We start from the raw sequence: 19792 nt of genomic DNA, 5'->3' as shown, positions 1-19792 counted from the left end.
GGCTTTTTTTCATATAATATGTTCTGATTATGGTTTCCTCTGCCCCAGCTTCTCCTAGATCCTTGCCACTTCACCACCCACCCAAATCCACACTGTTTCTTTCTCTCATTAGAATACAAATAGGGATCAAAAATAAAATAAAAGCAAATAAACAAGATTGAGAACAATCAAACAGACGAAAAAGAGCTAAAGAAAAGCATAAGAAACACATATAGGTATAGAGACATGTTCACACACACAGAAATCCCATAAAAGCACAAACCTGAAACCATAATCAGTATGAAAAGGACATCCATGATTCTTTTTAAAAGGTCCTAATAAAGAATTAGGAGAGAGAGAACCTCAAAAAAAATGCCATTGAGATTAGTTGGCTATCATCTGCTAGGTATAAGGCCTTCCCTTAAGTGTGGTTTATATACCCAGTGAGACTCTGTTGGAGAAAACTAATTTTTAAAATTTTAAAATTAATTGTTTTTTGAAAGTGGTTATCAATTAGAGATAACTTGTGGGTTAAAGATGGGGGTATATGTCCACCTCCCATGTCAGTCCTAGGACCCTATCTAGGTGGTCCAGACCTGTGCATACCCTGTGCACACAGCCACAGTTTCTGAGTTCATACATGTGTTGGTTGTGCTATGTTTAGAAGGTCTTGTGTTCGTGCTGTCCTTTATCACCTCTGCATCTTATAATCTTTCCACTTCCTTTTCTGTAGGGTTCCCTGAGCTCTAGGGGAGAGATTTGATGGAGACACCCCGTTTAGGACTGAGTGTTTCACAATCTTTCATCCTGTGCAATTGTTCAGTTGTGAGTCTCTATATTTATTTTATTCCCATCTCCTGCAGGAGCATGCAGGATGGGTGTTTCTTTCTCCTTTAAACTGTTGTCTGTAATGAGATCCAGTTCTCACGGGGATGTGGTGTTTTTGTTGCTACCATTTTTGATTGTTGCTTTTTATTACATTTTTACCATTTCTGCATATGTACACACAGAGGAGTGTGATTATTTTGTGTGTGTGTGTGCATGTGTATGTACATATGCATGTGTGTTGTGGAAGACAGAGGTGGATATTAGATGTCTTTATGCTCTACACCTTATTTTTTGAGACAGGGTCTCCCATCTAACCCAGTGCTTACTGATTCGGCTGGACTCTGGCTGGCCAAGCCCCAGTCTAGTCCTCCTGTTTCCACTTCCCTATCCCTGGGATTACAAACACGGGTGGGGGACTACATTGTTGCCTCGGTTACCATACTTGCTTTTTATCTCAGCATGTCTGCACACTGAATATCTCTTGCTCTTTCTGTACAACTGTCTGTAGCTTCCTTTCTTTAATGTATTAAAGTTTCTCCTGCTTTCTGTGTGTAGGCCAGAGCAATATTCTCCCATCAGTGTCCCTGGGATAACCTACAAGAGAAGAAAGGGCTATAGAGTCCATGTGAAAATCAATAAAGCAGGAGGATACGTCACAACAGATGTGAATATTTGGAAGCAGGGTCTCTGGGGAGACCTGGGGTTCAGGAACTCCAGATGCTGCTATACTGGATGATCTTGGAGGACAGCCTCAGCTCATCCCAACAGTCATGTTTGGTGACCCTACCTCCCTGAGAATTTTTGTTGAACCTGTCATCTTATCTTCGGGTTACTTACCTTGTGATCTGAGTATTCAAGTTGAGGTTTGGGTAGATCATGTGGGTTTGGGAATGAAAGTCACTTTGAATGAGGGATGACTGTTCTCCTAAAAAGCTTAGACTGAAGCTAGCCGAGTGTGTCCAGTGGAAGCTGGGTATCCTGACAAGCAACAGTTGCTCTGGCTGTCTGGCAGTCATTGTTCTTCAGTTATGGTGTCTTGACACACGACCTATTTCAGATCTCTTCCCCTTATTCCACTGTCGCAAAGTTTCATTACGGGGAGAGGAAATAAGATAGCAGCAGGGAGAGAATGGAGTCTGTTTCTTGCAATGCACAGTTCCAGTGAATTCCCTCCCCTGTGCTGATCTCTCTAATTTGATTAATTGGCATGTGGTGCATTACAGACAATCCAAGGAAAGACAAAACCGGTTCGATATCAATTAGCTGAAGCAAGAATGGACTTCCCACAGAGACCTGAGGACAGAGAGCTGTTTAACTGGCCCTTTCAAACGCAAGTCCTCCCCAATGAGAAGCAGACGATCCCAGTTGTTTAAAGAAATTAAAAACCATGAAAATTAGCAGCTCAAATCCACTTAGATGAATCTGCTATCCCTTTAATATAAGATATCCCAATCCTCTCCAAAGTGATTTGAATACTTAATATTTGCTGAAATGCTTTAATCAGATTTGAATAATATAATTGAATTTGCTTGCTGTGTTCATGGGATGAGAAGGCCTGGGAGTTCCTGTGGTGAGGTATGTACATGTGACTGTTTCCAGGGGATTCTTACTTATTTCGTTCTGAGCCAAAAATTAATAGATGGGGCCGTACTTACTGGAGTTACTTACAGGCTGTGCCTATGACTTCCTCTACATCTGCCCTGTCCTGGGGCTCTCAGGTCATCTATGTAGCTATAGGCTTTGGTTGAGCAGAGTTGGATATAGTTTGCCTTTGTGTTTAGATGGCACATGTTTTTGGGAACCTTCTCTCCTAAGCAGGGTTGGGATAAAAGAAGATCTCGACTAAGCACTGTTCATTGCTCTTAGCCTTGTGAGAGATAAACAAGGCTCCATACCATGCAATTAGCATGCTGAGAAAGATGGTCAGCACATGGAAATGAGAAATCACTTCTAATATAAAAATAATGGTATTTTGGAGAATCCTGAACAAAACAGTATGGTTGCAGAAAAGGTATTAGGAGTAACATATTTGATAGCTTCAAAAGAGGACAATTGTGACATATCCCTAGAACGTGTAATATGGTGTGCCTGGCACATGGGGAGATGATAGGTGATGAAGGACAAGTTGGAGGCTTGAGCAACTTCGTGAACAGCTTCCTGTGTAACTTTCTGGGCATTTGAACTTCAGTTTAAAAAAATGTAGAGGTCTTCAGTAATACTGAAGAATAAGAATGAGACAACCAAATTGATCTTTTTAGGTAGTATGAAGAGTGTAGCAGCACCACGCAGGATTGGTGCTGGAAAGACACATGAAAAAACATTTGCTTCCCAGGAGACTGGTTGAGTGCAGGCCTGGCTAAGAAGATGGCCACATGATAGGAACGAAGATACTTGAAGGAGGTAAGATTGACTGGATTTTATCACTGTGTATGGGGACGAGAGAGGAAGTAGAATGCTGGCATTGTTTTCTTGGTACCATTTGCAGAATTAAGGATTACAGGAGAGTTACGTTTTATGATGGGAAGAGGAAAGCAAATTGAGCCTAGTCTATGTTTAGGTGGAAAATTTGCACATGGAGACACCTTATATGTAGGTGTATATTTGGGTCCTAGCACAGGTTTTGGGGTGAAGTGCCTTTTGGATAAATTCCCAAGAACTTACGGCATCCAGACTCAAAGGCATTGGTTCATAGTTGGAAGCTAGAGTTATAGGATCACAGTATGCAGATGAAGGAGTACAGAAAGGTGAGCATGAGGCTTCTGGATTACAAATACAGAGTAACAGTAGAGGGACAGAGAAGTGTGAGGAAGATGCCAAAGGAGGGAGCCAGTTTTCATTTGTTTGGTTCGCTTGTTCAGAGGACAGAATTAAATGTGTTTGTTGAGATGAAGAGTCAAATTAGGGATAGCGAGCATGGAAATGACAACATGAGCCCCAGTTAAGGACTTTGAGGACACAGGATGTGATACAGTGTGTTTAGGAGGCAGAGGAGGGATATGGTCTAGAGCCTGCCTAGAAGAAAGTGTGCGTCAAGAATAATTCCCTTCCTTAAAGTCAAGTAAGAGTGAAGGATTGAAGCCTGGTTATCAAAGACAGGTTATAGAAGGGGATGGAGGACTAGACTCTAGGAGATTTCCTATTGGATGGCTTCTGTTTTCTGGGAAGAGAGCTGGACCAACATTTTTTTTTCTCAAGTGAAGATAGAGGGGTGAGAATAGATATTCTAATGTGGAATGTGTTTTAGTGTAGTGCTTGATGTTATCTGAAGAGAACAGTTAAAACTTTCAACCCCAATATGTGCTGCTTTACTTAGTGTGGGCTTGTTGAGATAGTTCTAAATTAATCAAGTAATTGGCAAGGACAGCATGAAGCGTCTGCAGTGCTTCATATGGTGATGACGTCATTGTGATGGTCCCTGTTCTGGAGGTCTTGCAGGTACTCAGAGACCTTTGCTAGTGCTGAAACTATTAGAAAATTCTGATCATCCATCTTCATTCACAGTAAGAGTGTGATGTGACTCTTGGGGCTCCAATTCTTCCTGCATTGTGCTGATTTCAGTTAAAGGAGTATATCATCTCCACTCTTATTATAGAATATTATTTGTTTCGTAGAAATGTTGCCAACAAGAGAGAACTCTTGAAATCCCTAACAGCAGCTTTCCCACTATTAAATACTATGGCATATTTATCACAATTAAGGTAATAGCTAGGTTCTTCACTATAACATTTCTCTAAGCTATATCAGCATTGAAGAAAGGCTTATTTTAGTCTCTGGGTACTTGACTTTGTTGACTTAGGCCTATGGTGACAGACTCAGTGCATTCTGGGGAGAACTTCTAAAGCAGCAGGGTGCTCACTGTGTGGTAGATGGGAAGCAAAGAGAGAGACCAAGTATTTGGGCTTTCATAATCTTCAAGAATATGCCCCAACAACAGGGCTTCCTTTACTATTGTTTAAGAGTGACCACAGGTTGGGGACCTGTCTTTACAGACAAGCCCTTGGGGGAATATTTTAGATCAAAAACATAGCAGTGAACCTTAAAGTTTTTTTTTTCTTTTTCTTTTAAGACAATATCTTGCTGTTGTCACCAAGCAAGTTTTAGACTCTGTGGCTCAGTTGGGTCTTCTGTTTGAGCATTGCTTGCTTTGATGACAGGGGTGTGCTGCTGTGCCCATCCTGAAGTGATTTCTCTCTGTTACTATCTGGATTCACTTTTGTTTCAGTATTTCCAAGCCTCCCTGCTCTAGCCTCTTAGATTTTCATTGGCATTGTAAGGAGTTGGCGACTTCCAAATGCAGAGTCGAGCCAGTGATCTGTGTTGTCTGTCTCCCTCTTTCCTTGGGATTGTTTTAGAAACACTGTTTATCTCTTTCAGAAATTATACCATTGAGGGTAAAAAGTGCAGAAAAACATCATCTGGTACCTTAGTAAATTAATATGGCCCTGGTGGCAGTTATGTCTGACTTTAGTATAAAAGATATTACGAGTACATTCTGCTAGACTTTAATATTTTGAAAATGGAAATAAAGGAGAATACTTTTTGATGACAAATCTTGTAACCTGGTCAGTGATGGAGCAGCTCCCTGTCCTCTGCCTCTAGATGGCACTGGTCTCATGCTGGCCCACAGTGCTGAAGCTACGAATTTGGAATGAAACTATGTTTGTTCTGTTGTTGTGCACTCTGCACTCACTTCTGTCTCAGCAGAACACAGGCTCAGGGAGCTCTGCTAGTGACTGTAAAGTGTTGAGTTGTTGCACAATGAGTGTTGGGGAATTTATAAGCACACTGTGAATGGTCCCCAAACTGTCCACTTGTGTACAAGTTCACAGATGCTTAGTGTACTCAAAAGGCAAGCTTAACTGTTTGTTGATAATTATGTCTGTTTTTACAGCACATGCTCGTAGAGGCTTGAGGTCAGCCTTTGTGTTGTTCAGGAGCTGTTCACTTTAAGACTGGAACTCACCAGCCATACTAGGCTGGCTGGAGAGAGAGTCCCCTGCATCTGTTTGTTTCTCCTTCCCTAGCACTGGGATTATAAGCATGCACCATCATATCTGACTATTTTCTAGTGTAGGTTGTAGGCCTCACACTTGCGGTGTGCTCACTTTACGGACTAGGCTATCTCCCAATCTCAATTAATAGTAATAATAATAATAATAGTAATAACAGAAACATAATGATGGTGATGATGATGATAGAATTTAGTGATCCTTATATAATAAACCTGTTTTAATTGGAATAAACTATCTTACTTTATGCAGTGTCTCAGGAAACGTGTTTGGGGCCTGGCAGCTCAGATATATTCATGTTTTTATCACATTTTCATTCTGTTTGTCTGGTCCTTTCTGTATTGAAGTCAGAGAGAGGGCTCTGGGTCTGAGATTGGATCACAATCATACAGTTGGTTTTGGATTCAGGAACCATCAATTACTATGCAATGTTTCTCCTCTGTTATCTTTGCAAACCCCTGAGATCTTACTGGAGTAACTGAAATGTGGTGTTAGTGGGCATTCAATGAAACCATGTAGTGGGAAGGGTAACGACCTTATAATGTAGACCGTGCCTGTTGTCATCAGCTGATGGTTCTGTGAGTAGTCAGAGCATCATGAGCTCTGTCACAAAACCCCAGAGAAACAAGTAGCATAAATAGGGCCTAGCACTCACACACAAGGCTTTGGTGCAGGAGGGAGTGGTCTCTTGCTACTTAAATGAACAAATAGAAAAGAATATTTAAATAAACAAACAGGAAAGGGTCTGGGCTGTGGTATAACCATCTGGAATTCCACTTTCATCTGACTCCTTTTCTTTTGGCCATTTGGAATTTGCATGTTTATATATTATTCTGACCATTCTTTTTTTCTCTTTTTAAATTTGCCTTTTTGAAAATTTGCTTAATTTCTAAGACTTTTTGAAAAATATTTTTTTTGCTTTCTAAATTTTAAATAGAATAAGCTTTTGTTATCCACTTTCACTGTTAAACCGTATCTGAATCAATTTCTTTTATCTGTTCTGTTCTCATTTGAGCTACTTCCCCTGACTTCTGCAGTGAGGATAGCGTTTATATTTTGGGTCATTTGAGTTTATATAGGAATACTTAAGAAAATGTCAGAAATAAAGAAAGATTGATCTGAGAATGACTAACATGGCTTATTCTGTGTGGTTAATGGGAAGCTAAGTTTTCATCAACACTGTGGTGTCTGACTCCCCATCACCAGGTTAAGTGAGAAACCACCCTTCAAGTCTCTGGGTCTGGGGTGGGATCATTCCAAGCAACCTTACCCCTCCCCCCATCTGTATCCCTCTATGTCTTTTCCTTATTTTATCTGGGCATAGAAATAATAGCTGGCTCTGATTGGATGATCTTGTTCTTTATCAGTGCCTCATTGCATAGGGCGCACTTTCACCTTATTTTGGCGATTTCCAGTCTTTAGTGTTTTCTATATGTTCCAGATACATTCTGGTTATCCTCATGTACTCTGGAGGTCAACAATGTCTGGAACTTGCTATGTAATCGTTATTAGTTTTAAAAACAGCCTTATGAAGCTTGGCTCCTTTTATTTGGCATTGTCCTAAGCTGCAATATAGTGGTTGAGTAGGAAAACTGAGTGAGAGACTAGAATTCCTAGTCTGAGTGTAGTCCCAATGTCCCAGTCGGGCTGGAAGTTTTCCTAGTACACACAATTGCTGTTCCTTACTTTCCTCCTGAGATTTTTGGCATGTTTGATGTATCTACATAAACACTCCAGTGCTCAGAAGCACTGTTTTTGTTGAAGTGCTTTGCCAGAGTCCAGAATTGAATTCTACAACTTACCTCCTAGCATTATCTGGTAACTGCAACTTGGAGTTGACAAAGAGGTGGTATGGGGGTACAGTCGCAGTGGCAGGAGCTGCATGTGGTACAGGGGAGGACCATGCGCTTTTAATACACATTAATACTAATGTAAGATATTCGTTAATATTACCAGGCACGTACTTGGTGTTTGGAGAAAGGTACACCAGAGGTAGTTTTAGTTTTCTTATGTAGTGACTGACAGCTGCACCAGGCTCCTTTGTCAAGACTTCCATGCTGATCTTCTAGGAAAGGGCAGAGTGAAGCCTTCTTGTCACCTTGTGTGACGCTATTGGCTGAGTCTTGGCTTTAGATTTTATTAATTTCCTGAACCATTTTCAGCTGTGGTTCAGGAAAACCAAGAAAATGGCCTCATTGAATTGAAGTTGAAGTCTTTGACTTTTTATATGATCAGGTCTACTCAGGTCTAATGCTAATTTGAAAGAAGTTTCTATTTTTCTTTGCAAAGAATGTAATGAATGACATTTGTCCTGAAGAGAGGATATAAGCTTAAAAATACAGAGGAACATAAGGTGATTAGCACATTAAAAATATATGTAGGCTGTCTGCTCTGTTGACAGTGTACAGAATGGGAGAAGATCTTTGCCAGACAAGGTATTAATATCTAGAATATATAAAGAACTACAAAAGTTAAACATCAACATAACAGAACTGCCAGTCAATAAATTAGTGAATGAAGTGGACACTTCTCCAAAGAAGAAACTTAAATGCCTAATAGTTTTAAAAAGTATTTAATATTCTTAGCTGTCAACAAATCCAAATTAAAACCTCTCATTTCAGTCAGCATGGCCTCTGCTACAAAATAAAGAGGAACATGGGGAAAGACAACCCTGTGCATTATTGGTGGGAGTATGAGCTGGTGTAATTAGTGTGGGGATCAGTGTGGAAAGTTATCAAAAAAAATTAAAAGAAGTTACGCTACTATATGACCCCGCTCTACCACCTGTAATCAAATACCTAAGGTGCTGCGTGCATTCCGCCTCACAGAAATTTGTCCATCCATGCTTATTGCTGCTCTACTCATAATACCAAGACAGTGGAACCAGCCTAGCTAGGTGTCCATCAGTACACAAATGGATTATGTAGCTGTGGGACATATGCACAATGGGATTTCATTCAACTGTAGAGAAAAGTGAAATTATGATATTTCTGGGAAATAGATGAATCTGAAAATACTATATTAAGCAGGGTATCCAAGATTCAGAATGGTATCACCTGTTTTTCCCATATGCAGAGCCTTACTTGAAATGTTTATATACATACATACATACATGCATGCATGCATACATACACACATTGGTTATGTGTGGTAGAGGTCATATAAGCAGAAGGGGGCAGTGATAAGAGGGAAAGGAGGTATGGAGAACAGGCAGAACTAGAACACAGGTGACACAAGAGAGACTATGAGGTGATTGGACATAGACAGGAACCAGAAGGAGAAGGGGATATGGAGAAAGAAGAAGGGGTCACAAAAGTGAATTATTCTAAAATCGCTGAAAGACACTTAAGGAAATGCTCAACATCCTTATCAGAGAAATGCAAATCAAAACAACTCTGAGATTCCATCTTACAACTGTAAGAATGGCCAAGATCAAAAACACTGATGACAGCTTATGCTGGAGAGGTTGTGGGATAAAGGGAACACTCCTGCATTGTTGGTGGGAATGCAAGCTGGTACAGCCCCTTTGGATATTAGTATTGCAATTTCTCAGAAAATTAGGACACAACCTTCCTCAAGACCCAGTAATACCACTTTGGGGTATATATCCAAAAGGATGCTCAATCGTGCCACAAGGACATGTGCTCATCTTTGTTCATAGCATCATTGTTTGTCATAATCAGAACCTGGAAACAAACTAAATGTCACTTGACTGAAGAATGGATAAGGAAAATGTGGTACATTTATACAATGGAGTACTACACAGCAGAAAGAAATAACAACATCTTGAATTTTGCAGGTATACTATGACCCTGTGTTTAATATTCGGCTCCACAAAACAAACAAGCCAGGGGTAAAATATGAAAGATATTCACTTCCCAGGAGCCTTGTAATATGATTCTGAATTCAGTTTACAAGGTCAAAATCAAGAAGTTTGTTCTAAGTGTGGATTAGGTATGCTGAACGAAGGGATGAAGGGAATAGTTTTAAAAAGAGGTAAGCAACCCATGAAATAATGTTGCTATAATTAAAAATATTCTTCAGATTTTAAGTTTTTTGTTCTCTCTCTCTCTCTCTCTCTCTCTCTCTCTCTCTCTCTCTCTCTCTCTCTGTCTGTTTGTCTCTTTTTTCTGGAGATATTGGAAACATGGAAGTCAATTCTGTCGTTTTACTGTGGGACTGCTGAGAATTGTCACTCTTAGTGGTATGCGCCTTTACCAGCTGCACCGTCTCACTGTCCCTTGCTGTATTTAAAGCTTATAAAAATGGGGCAGTGCCCTCAGGAGCGGACATGTGCATTGAACTGAGAGCCTAGAGAAGGCACAGGTGCATTTTGGGGATTTTCGTTTGCAGGTCTATCCTCCTCTTTAGGGCTACTTGGAGACTAAACAGTATGGGCGAGTGAAACCCAACAACTCTCATCTTAAGTTGCAAATGGGCCCTAGAGCTCTGACTATATAGTCTTTGAGGGTAAAAGCTCCTTCAGCCTAGGCCTTCAGGCTTCCTAGTGATGCGCTTCCATCCCCAGGCATACAATCACCTAACATAGATACACACTTCTGGACAATGCTGTTGCAGGGTTGGCAAAATAGTACCCAATTGGTTCAGCTCTTGCAATTCTAAGGTGTAGAAATAAAGTGTTTTAAAAATTAAGTATCAATTGTGTATAAACAGTAAAAATGTTTTATTCAAAACAGTCCCATACATGAACTATCAAGCCATTGAAGATATAGAGAGAAATTAAGTGCATATAGCTAAGTGAAAGGAAACGTCTGACTGCTTTATACTTCCAATTATGATATTTTGGAAAAGAAACTTTAGACTGAAGTGAAAAGATCAGTGGACACCAGGGTTTGCTGGGGAGAGACAGATAAATTGGTAGAGTACGGGTCATATTTAGAGCATTGAAACTATTTTGTATAGTGTTAAATAGTGGCTGCATCTTACTGGAAATCCACAGAAACCATAGAACTGCCCGGTAGTGATTCCTAATATATACTCTGCCTGCTGCGAGATCACAGCTGATGTACACTAAGTTCTGTGGCTATCTGCTAATATGCCAGTTCGTGCCCATTAGTCACATAAAGTGTAGCATTTGGTGGGGTGTTGTTAGTAGAGGAAGTGTATGTATATGTGTGGTAGGCAAGAAGTATGTGTTGGGGGAGGGTAGGTGGCAGGAAAGGCAGCATTTGCTCCTTTGTACTTAGCCTTTTTTACTTTTTCACCTGTTGGACATCGTTCTAGCTGTTAGGAAGGTCTTCTGCATTCTCTTTTACACTTAAATACTGCTCACCTATGTAGACTGAGCAGTGTGTTCAGATATTTCTCCAGTATAAAATATTTTTGTGTTTAATGTTTAGAATTCTCAAACGCCAGACATGATGCATAACTGTGATGGCCAGTTAGTCACCACTTCCCTCAGTGCAGAATCACCTGGGACGAGAGTTACGGTGAGGGAGTTCTCAGGGCTGAGTTGGCCTGTGAAGGTGTCTGTAGGGCATCATCTTGTTTACGTTAATCAATGTAGGAAGACCCAGCCTAATAGTGGGCAGCATCATTCCTTAGGCGCGAGTCCTGAACTATGTTGATTGTACACAAGGTGGGTTATTTCAGCACTCCTGGGACTCACTTGAAGCCCCCGGGTGGTTAGATCTTCTGAAAAGACTGTTGAGCTTTGAGAGGAGACCTTGCTATGGGACTTTCTTTGTGCCTTTAGTATTTTTTGTATCAAGATTGTTCTAATCATCCAATATAACTTTACTAGAACTGACAGTCCTCCTTTAGTATTGTTTCCCATGGGACTCAGGAGTAAAAAATGATGGCCATTTGCCTTGCCTGTCCTAGAGCTAGCTCTGTAGACCAGGTTGGCCCTGAACTCACAGAGTTCTACGTGCCTTGCCTCCCAAGTACAGGGTTTAAAGGTGTGTGCCACCACTGCCTGGCTTTATTTCTCTTTTTTGACCCATTCTCCTCATAGGTAAAGTTGATCTGCTATGTCACCACAGTTGGATATGTGTGTGTGTGTTTTGGGGGGATTATATGCCTGTGTTTACACTTATGCGTGCACACACAGGCCAGGGGTGGATCTCAAGTGATTTCATCTGTCACTTTCCATGTTAGCTTTTGAGATAGGGTCTTTCACTGAATTTGAAGCCCACTGCTTTAGTTAGCCTGGTTGCCCAGTGATCTCCAGAGAGCTTCTGGTTTCTTCCTCCCCATGGGACCACAGATGAATGTCATTGTGCCTGCCTTCTTACACAGTTGCTTAGGATTGAATTTAGATTCTCCTGGTTATGTGGCAAGCACATACTTACTGATCCATCTCATCAGCTATGGATACTCTATTTTATTGGAAAAGAAGCTTATAATTAATGACAGCTATGGGTAATGATGATATTAAGGAAATTTTATTTAGCTGTTGTTCTTTAGCATGTACCCTGTATTTTCATATATTACTTACCATATAAATCTGTGAATTTGGCACGAGCCAAGACTTCGCTATCATTTAACTTGCCCCTTTCTGTATATAGTAAGTGGCAGAGATATACACAAAGCTCTGAAATGGGTTTTAGAAATAGAGTATCAAAACTCCAGCAGATTTCCTGTCTTCATAGACTTTATAGGATTTAATTCTTAAACTGTACTTTCTTACTTAGTCTTAGATCACATTGGAAATATCCTGTAGGACACTTAGGGATACTATTTTAGAGTCTAAAGCTTGGCATTTCCATTAAAATTGAGGATAATGTCTCTTGTAAAGAAATGACAGAAAACTCAGGCAGATATAAAACTGATTAGCAAAGATCTGAGTAATGTCTTTAGTTGCCCAGGGACCTGCCACACTGGGTAACTCAGAGCTTGGCTAGTTAGTACAAAGTACTGTTAGTACAAAGTTACTGTTTCAATGTGCCTATTAGCTATAAAATTTAAGTTTTTAAATTTTAATTTACTTTTTTTGTTTAAAATATAATTCTTATCCCCATAATTTCTATACTGTTTGACAGAAACCAACTGAGGCCTTTTTAAAAACACATTTCATTATTCCTTTTGGTTTACAGTTATTTGCTGGTGTGAAGAATGGAGAAAGCTTGGAACTCTTTGAAGAAAGTTCTCGCTCTGCTCATAAGCAAGAGACACACACCATGGAGGCCGTGAAACTTGTGGAGTTTGACCTTAAACAAGTACTGACTAGGCTTATGACACATCTTTTTGGAGATGGTAGGTATTCAGATAACTTTGTGACTCAAGGCTCAATAGTTCAAAAGTTAATAACACTGTGCAGCCAATCATTTAAGCTGCTTGGCTCTAATGCTTTTATTGTTGATTTGATTTTTTTTCTAAGTTATTGGCGAATGGGAGGAAGCCTGTGGACTTCTTGGTTCTTTCAACTTGATATATAGAAGGTATAGAATGGAATTAGCTAGAGAAGGAACAGTGACGGTGGACTAGATTGGTATCTCTTCAAAGAGTCTGGTTAGCTTGGTTTTCGTTTCTGTATTACTACATCACATGGATACGATGCTTCACAATGTGGAGTACTCCATGCCACAGCCATACATTTGATGTATGACTACTACTGTCAATAGCAGAAGAACTAATGTGAGTTTCTATAGGGAAAATTATATTGTTCAAATTTTGACTCATTTTCTGAACTTGTTTCAAATCTTCCTCCAATAAGGAAAATATTGTTGGTGATTCCTGCAATGGGAGCCTCAGTCCCCGTCCCTTGCTGGATCCCAGAGCTCACTGATCTTGGCTGACCTGTATGCTTTCGTTCCTACAGACTCCTCTATTTACGCCTGAACTCTAGTGTGTGTTTAAAATGACTTCTGCTGTAATTTAGTAAGGCTCTGCTGCTCTGTTTTAACAAGGTTTATAGGAATATCTTTACTTCCATATCATCAGATGCATAATTCATGTAACATTTAAGACGCCACTAACTAGCCCTCCACATTCTTTATATGGCATACATTATTTAAATTTGCACATTGATGTCAGACTTACACTTTTCTAGGCAGTAAGGAATAGTAATGTGAGGGTGTGGGAAACTGTCTTCATCTGTGTTCAAGATGTTTTATTTTGTAAAAGTATGAAGTAAAATATGACAAAATGTTATGATTTGATAAAATAGAATAATGGCTGCATGGATGGTTGCTATTTTCTATTCCTGTCTCCAGACTTGAAGCTTTTCATATCAAATGGTATAATGTGAAACAGATTTCCGTTCAAGATTGTTGATGAGAAAATCCTATTATAGCTCGCCCCTCTTTATTTCTACAGTAAAGGAATTGTGGTATTTTTAGCAGTAGTATAATCTACTTAACACTGAAATCTAGGGAGATAGATCGTATTGTTCAAATATTTAAGAGTCAGGGTAGGGAAGAAGGGATCCCAGTGTTAAGGAGAAACATTCTGTCTCGCAGCTTCACACAGCATGACAGGATTTCATCTGCATCCTTTTCGTTTGTCAAATTATGTACAAAAAATTTATATCCTTCCTTATCATGCTTTTTTTACTCCTTTCTGCGAGCAAATAATTGAAATTGCTGCTTGTGAGATTTTATGAACTTGATTTCTATCAGGTTGTAGACATCAAAGTATGGAATAATCTAGATAGAATTCCTGTCTTCAGGGAGTCATGCTTCTTTATATTTTACCAAGGCATCAGTGTCTATGAGTACTCAGAAGAGCCTGTAGTCAGGAGGGCACGTGGTGGATGATTCCCAATAGAGGATGAGGGAGAATTAGCAAGAAAGTCTCCAGACAACCAGACAACAGTGGGGAGGAAAGGGAACATGTAATAACCAAGACTGCAGCCAGGTTTGCAACACTGAAAACATTGGCTGGGGCTACAACCCAGGGACAGAAAGCAAAGAGGAGGAAGGAATGTGGATAGGGATGGCAGTAAATCCCATGCCTTCTGAGGATTTCTGTTGAGAGCTCTTCTCTGCCTTTTAAACCCTGACTTATTTATCAGTTTCTGTGATATCTTAGACTTCAGTTATCCAACTTTTAGTTTGAAATAATTCTTGTTTCACAAATAAAATGAAACATGACATGCAAAATGTGCCTTATAGGTTGAAAATAGTAAATTTAGTGTAAATATGAACAAAACTAAGGAAGAGATGTGAAATTACAGCACCGAATGCAAAATGGCTCTGAGGATGGAGGAGCTAATCTGGCAGCTAATGGAATGGGATGCTCCTTCCATCACGTTGGTGCTCAGCTTAGCTTTGTATCATCTGCAACAATTGGAATGTGTCTTTGTAAGCTATGTTTTCTCTGTGTAAATGGAGGTGGTACTTTTGTTTCCCAGGCACCCAGTCCTGAATAATCACACAGAAACTTACATTAATTACAAAGTGTTTGGCCTATAACTCAGGCTTATTACTAACTAGCTCTTACATCTTAAATTAAGACATTTCTATTAATCTACATTTTACTACCAGGCTTGTGGTTTTTTACTTCATTTTCCGTATGTCTTGCCCATTTGGCAGCTGGCCGGTATCTCCCCAGACTCTGGCCTTGTCCTCCTTCTTTTAGCCTCCCTTTGACTTCCCACCTAGCTATGTTCCTCCTTGCTGTAGGCCAAAGCAGCTTTTATTACCAACCAATAAAAGGGCAACATATATTCACAGCATACAGAATAGTTATCCCACACAGCAGTGCTGAACTGGTAGCTCAGCATATAAATATGCCCAGGGTCCATCCTAACAACCTGAGCTTCATCTTCAGGGCCCACATGGTAGAAGTGCAGAGCTGACTCTCGAAAGTTGTCTTCTCATTTCCCCAGCATATTATGGCAGGTGCCTGCTGTCAGATAAATAAATGAGCAAATGTGTTGTGCTTGCTAGACTCAGTGGAGACCAAGGAAGTAGATTTCTGGGAATCTACTTTTGAACTTGTTTCATATTAGTGCTTTTAGTATTTGTGATTGCATGCCTTGCTAAACCATGCATTGAAGTGAAATTTCATTATTCAAGACTGTTTCTGCAGTACATTGTCTGTTTGTTTGAATGTGATGCCTGTCTTTGCATGTGGCAAAAGCTCATGCCTACATATAAGAATTTTGAAACAGTAGTGAGATAGCATCTCATTATCAGGATATGTTCATTTGTTGATTTTTTAAAGTCTTGTGTTCTTGGACTTTTTCAATTCATGCTTTATAACAGATCATTGTTGTTGTTGTTTTGTTGTTATTTAATTTTTTTTTTTGAGATAGAATCTCATTGTGTATTTCTGTTTGGCCTGAAACTCACTCTGTATACTTGGCTAGCCTCTAACTTAGATTTTCCTGCCTCTCTCTTCTTCGTTCTTTGATTGAAGACATGAGCCATCGTGCTTGTCCGGTATTTCAGCTTTTCTATGTCTTTAAACTCACTTTTGTTTATAATACCTGCTTCACAAAGATATAGAGTAGAATTAAAGTAAAAAACAATGATTTGTTTTTTGGAGGATAGTGGTAATGTAAACTGAAGTCTGGAAAGAACCCGGAGAGTGTCTTAGTATAATTGTGTCAGTACCATCAAGCTGAGCATCATGGAGCTCAAAGAACAGTCCGAGGGTACCAGGAGAGGCTAGCTGCTGTCCACCTGACACTGAGCTCTTGCAGAAGGAGCTGTTCTTTCCTGCTGCCAGGTGGAGCCCAGAACTCGGACTCCTGAACCTATTTTTGATGTTAGCTGTTTTAAAAGAATAAAAATAGACCATTTCAATAACCCACGTGGTGCAGGCTAGTAATTCCTGGATTTGGATAGCTGAGGCAGCAGGATCAAAGTTATCCAGGGCCACATAGGTAACAACCTCTCAAGAAAGATTAAAAGGAGTGAGTCGTGAGTAAATGAGAGATATTAGTCATTTTAATATTATTTCTGAGACTGAGACAATGAAATCTATGATGTTAAAAAAAAAAAAAGGTCAGACAACCTAACTGAAGTGGCGTTTCTCTCCAGCCTGCCCGCTAGCTCTTTTCTCTCCCTCCTGTTCTGGGCCAGGTTGTCACAAAGCCTCGATTTGCTACATATTCAATTACATTTCGGGTACCAAAGGACACATAAAAACCTAAACTTTGTTTCTTTCTATATTTAATTAATGGCCACAGTTTATCAGCCTAAGACATATTCCTCAAGATTCTTTTTGTATTTGTTTATATAGCCGATTCTCCTCACTTATTATTATTGGATTTCTTTGTACTTGGAAAGCAGAATTAAAAATTAGACCACGTCTGTCCTTGTGTCAGTTTGATGTTATTATAGCAGCTTTAGATTCAGCTTTCCTCTGTCTCCAAATGTGATTTATTATTTTCTGCGAACATTTGAGTTGTACCAGTATCCTAAGGCCGTTATAAGAGAGGTTATCATTTTAGAATTAGAAGGAAATAAAATAACATTTTAGACTATTTTTATGCCCATGAAATTTATTATTGTTTTCTGTACTTCTACTGCTTTCTATGTATTTTGTACCCTGCTTAGTAATCATTTCTTTTATGTCATCTAAGACAGGGGTTTAGGATTCCTAGAATTTTAATTTCTTTTTGTATCCTTTGGGGTTTTCAGCCTTTTTCCAGAGCAGTGTCTGACATACATTGGTGTTTCCTAGTAGAGTATTGCTCTCTCTCTCTCATTCTCTCTCTCTCTCTCTCTCTCTCTCTCTCTCTCTCTCTCTCTCTCTCTCATTCTCTCTCTCTCTCTCTCATTCTCTCTCTCTCTCTCTCTCTCTCTCTCTGCAGGTTAGATGAATAAATCAAGGGACAGAGAGGCTATGCTTCTCTCCTGCTAACCTAGACCAGGAATGCTCAAGGGAGCATTCCTGTCTCTGGTGGTGGTGGTCTTTTAAACATATCTCCAACAATCTCTTTGCTGATATACAATGTGTCTCCAGCTAGCAGTACCTCAGGAAACAACCATAGCTGCCTGGAGCTCCTTTGCCTGAGGACATCCATTCCCATGTCCAGAGCCTGAGTCTGGCAGTAATGTGTTCCATGATGCTGTTGTAACCTCTGCAACCTCTACGAGTGTAAGGCTTTGTGAGACTGACACCAGGTCGTGTTGTTACCCGTATGTTTAACTTCCTCCTTACTGTGTTGCCCTTCAACAGGCTCTGATTCCCCCCAGATAATCACTTTGCCAGTTAGACCTGTATAGGGACCAATATATTGACCTATTCAACCAAAATCTTCCAGGGCTCTGTTCTATGAACAGTGACCTGGTCCAGATGGAGATTATGAGGTAATGGTAATAAAGATAATATGCCATAAACATTTTGTTTTGTTTTCTCTATCCATAAATCCCTTTTACCATAAATGAAGTGAAAGTGATTGAGATCACTTTGTTGGTAAGGGTTCTACTTTTCTTCTTCTTCTTCTTCTTCTTCTTCTTCTTCTTCTTCTTCTTCTTCTTCTTCTTCTTCTTCTTCTTCTTCTTCTTCTTCTCCTTCTCCTTCTCCTCCTCCTCCTCCTCCTCCTTTTCCTCCTCCTCCTTCTCCTCCTCCTCCTCCTCTTCTTCTTCTTCCTACAGTGTTCTGATTTCATGTACACCTGCATGACAGAAGAGGGCACCACAGCTCATTACAGATGGTTGTGAGCCACTATGTAGTTGCTGGGGATTAAACTCAGGACCTTTGGAAGAGCAGTCAATGCTCTTGACCGCTGAGCCATCTCTCCAGCCCTCTACTTTGCTTCTAAAGTTGAATTTAGTATCTAATACTTTAATCATTTCACATTAATAGTCTTTACAACTGCTGTTGTTTGCTGACTGTTATGGTCAGTTTTGAGAGGGTTGCAGTATTGCTTTTCTATTGCTGTGATAAAATAGCCTGACCAAAGCAACTCAAGGAAGAGTTTATTTTGGCTTATGGTTTGAGAGCGCTAGATGCCCATAATGGCAGAGAGGCATGGTGGCAGGAGCAGGAAGCTGAGAAGTCACATCTCAGTGACACACAGGAACCAGGGAACAAGAACAGGAAGCTGGGTGAGGCTATAAATGTTCAAAGTCTGCATTCAATGATGAATATTCTCGGGCAAGGCTGCACCTTTCTAAAGCTTCCATAACTTCCCTCAACAGTGCTCTCAGCTAGACACCAAGTGTTTGAATACACGAGTCTACGTCAGTGGTTTTCAACCTTCCTCATGCTGCGACCCTTTTATACAGTTCCTCATGTTGTGGGGACCCCCAAACATAAAAGTATTTTGTTGCTATTTCATATCTGTAATTTTGCTACTGTTATGAATCATGTAAATTCTGAAATGTGATCCCTCTGAAAGGGTCATTTGACCCCCAAAGCAGTCACAACCCACAGGCTGAGAACTGTTGGTCTGTGGTGATACATTTCTCATCCATCCCATTACAGCTGTTTTCAGAATCCTCCAAGACAGTGAAGTAGGAAATCATTTTTTTTCTATCTAGCAGTGTTCACTGTGCTCATTGTAGCTTGGTTGTATTAAAAATGAAAGTGGTCCAGTTGCTTAGCCTTCCTGAGTTTGGATCCTTTTGCAATGGAGATGTGGACTGCCTTGCTTTTTGCCAGCAGAGTGCTCAATGAAAATAGGAGATCTCTGTGGGAATCAGAGAGCAATATTCAGTTATTTTCTATCACTCCCGCCCTTTTGGGACTCTAGTTATACATATTTTATTGTTTGGAATTTCTCCTTTCTGTTCATTGTCTTTGCCTGTTTTAGTTTTTCTGTTTCATGTTGGATACTTCTTACTGCCCTATCTTCAAATTTACCTTTTTTTTTCTGTAGGGTCATCTTTGTTACTAATCCTGTCCTGTACATTTTTTAAATCACATTCATAATGTAACGAACATCTTTTTAAATATCTTCCCAGTGTCTACTTAACATATTCAGTGTTTGTTTTAGCTTTTTGAATATATTAGATATTTCTGTAATATTTGTTTTAATGTCTTTGTTTTCTAATTCTGCCACTTGTCATTTCTTGGTAAGTTGTTATTGATTTTTCTCTACTTACCTTTTTCTT

At 39.8% G+C, this 19792-nt stretch overlaps 1 protein-coding gene across 6 annotated transcripts in view; it reads left to right on the top strand.

The window, feature by feature from the left end:
• Window positions 1-19792, top strand: part of Fars2 (phenylalanyl-tRNA synthetase 2, mitochondrial) — a 376567-nt gene that overhangs the window by 94149 nt on the left and 262626 nt on the right. For all 6 annotated transcript variants that reach the window (XM_050142158.1, XM_050142155.1, XM_050142157.1 and 3 more), the window contains one exon: window positions 12875-13034. In XM_050142158.1, the coding sequence (XP_049998115.1) occupies window positions 12875-13034 (160 nt within the window). The remainder of the gene's footprint in view (window positions 1-12874; window positions 13035-19792) is intronic.

The sequence above is a fragment of the Alexandromys fortis genome, unplaced genomic scaffold (genome assembly GCF_014885135.2).
Source record: "Alexandromys fortis isolate MF-2015 unplaced genomic scaffold, M_Fortis_MF-2015_v1.1 scaffold_5, whole genome shotgun sequence".
NCBI classification, from domain to species: domain Eukaryota; kingdom Metazoa; phylum Chordata; class Mammalia; order Rodentia; family Cricetidae; genus Alexandromys; species Alexandromys fortis.
Note: the sequence above shows the minus strand (reverse complement) of the source record. Positions and strands in the feature narration are given on the sequence as shown.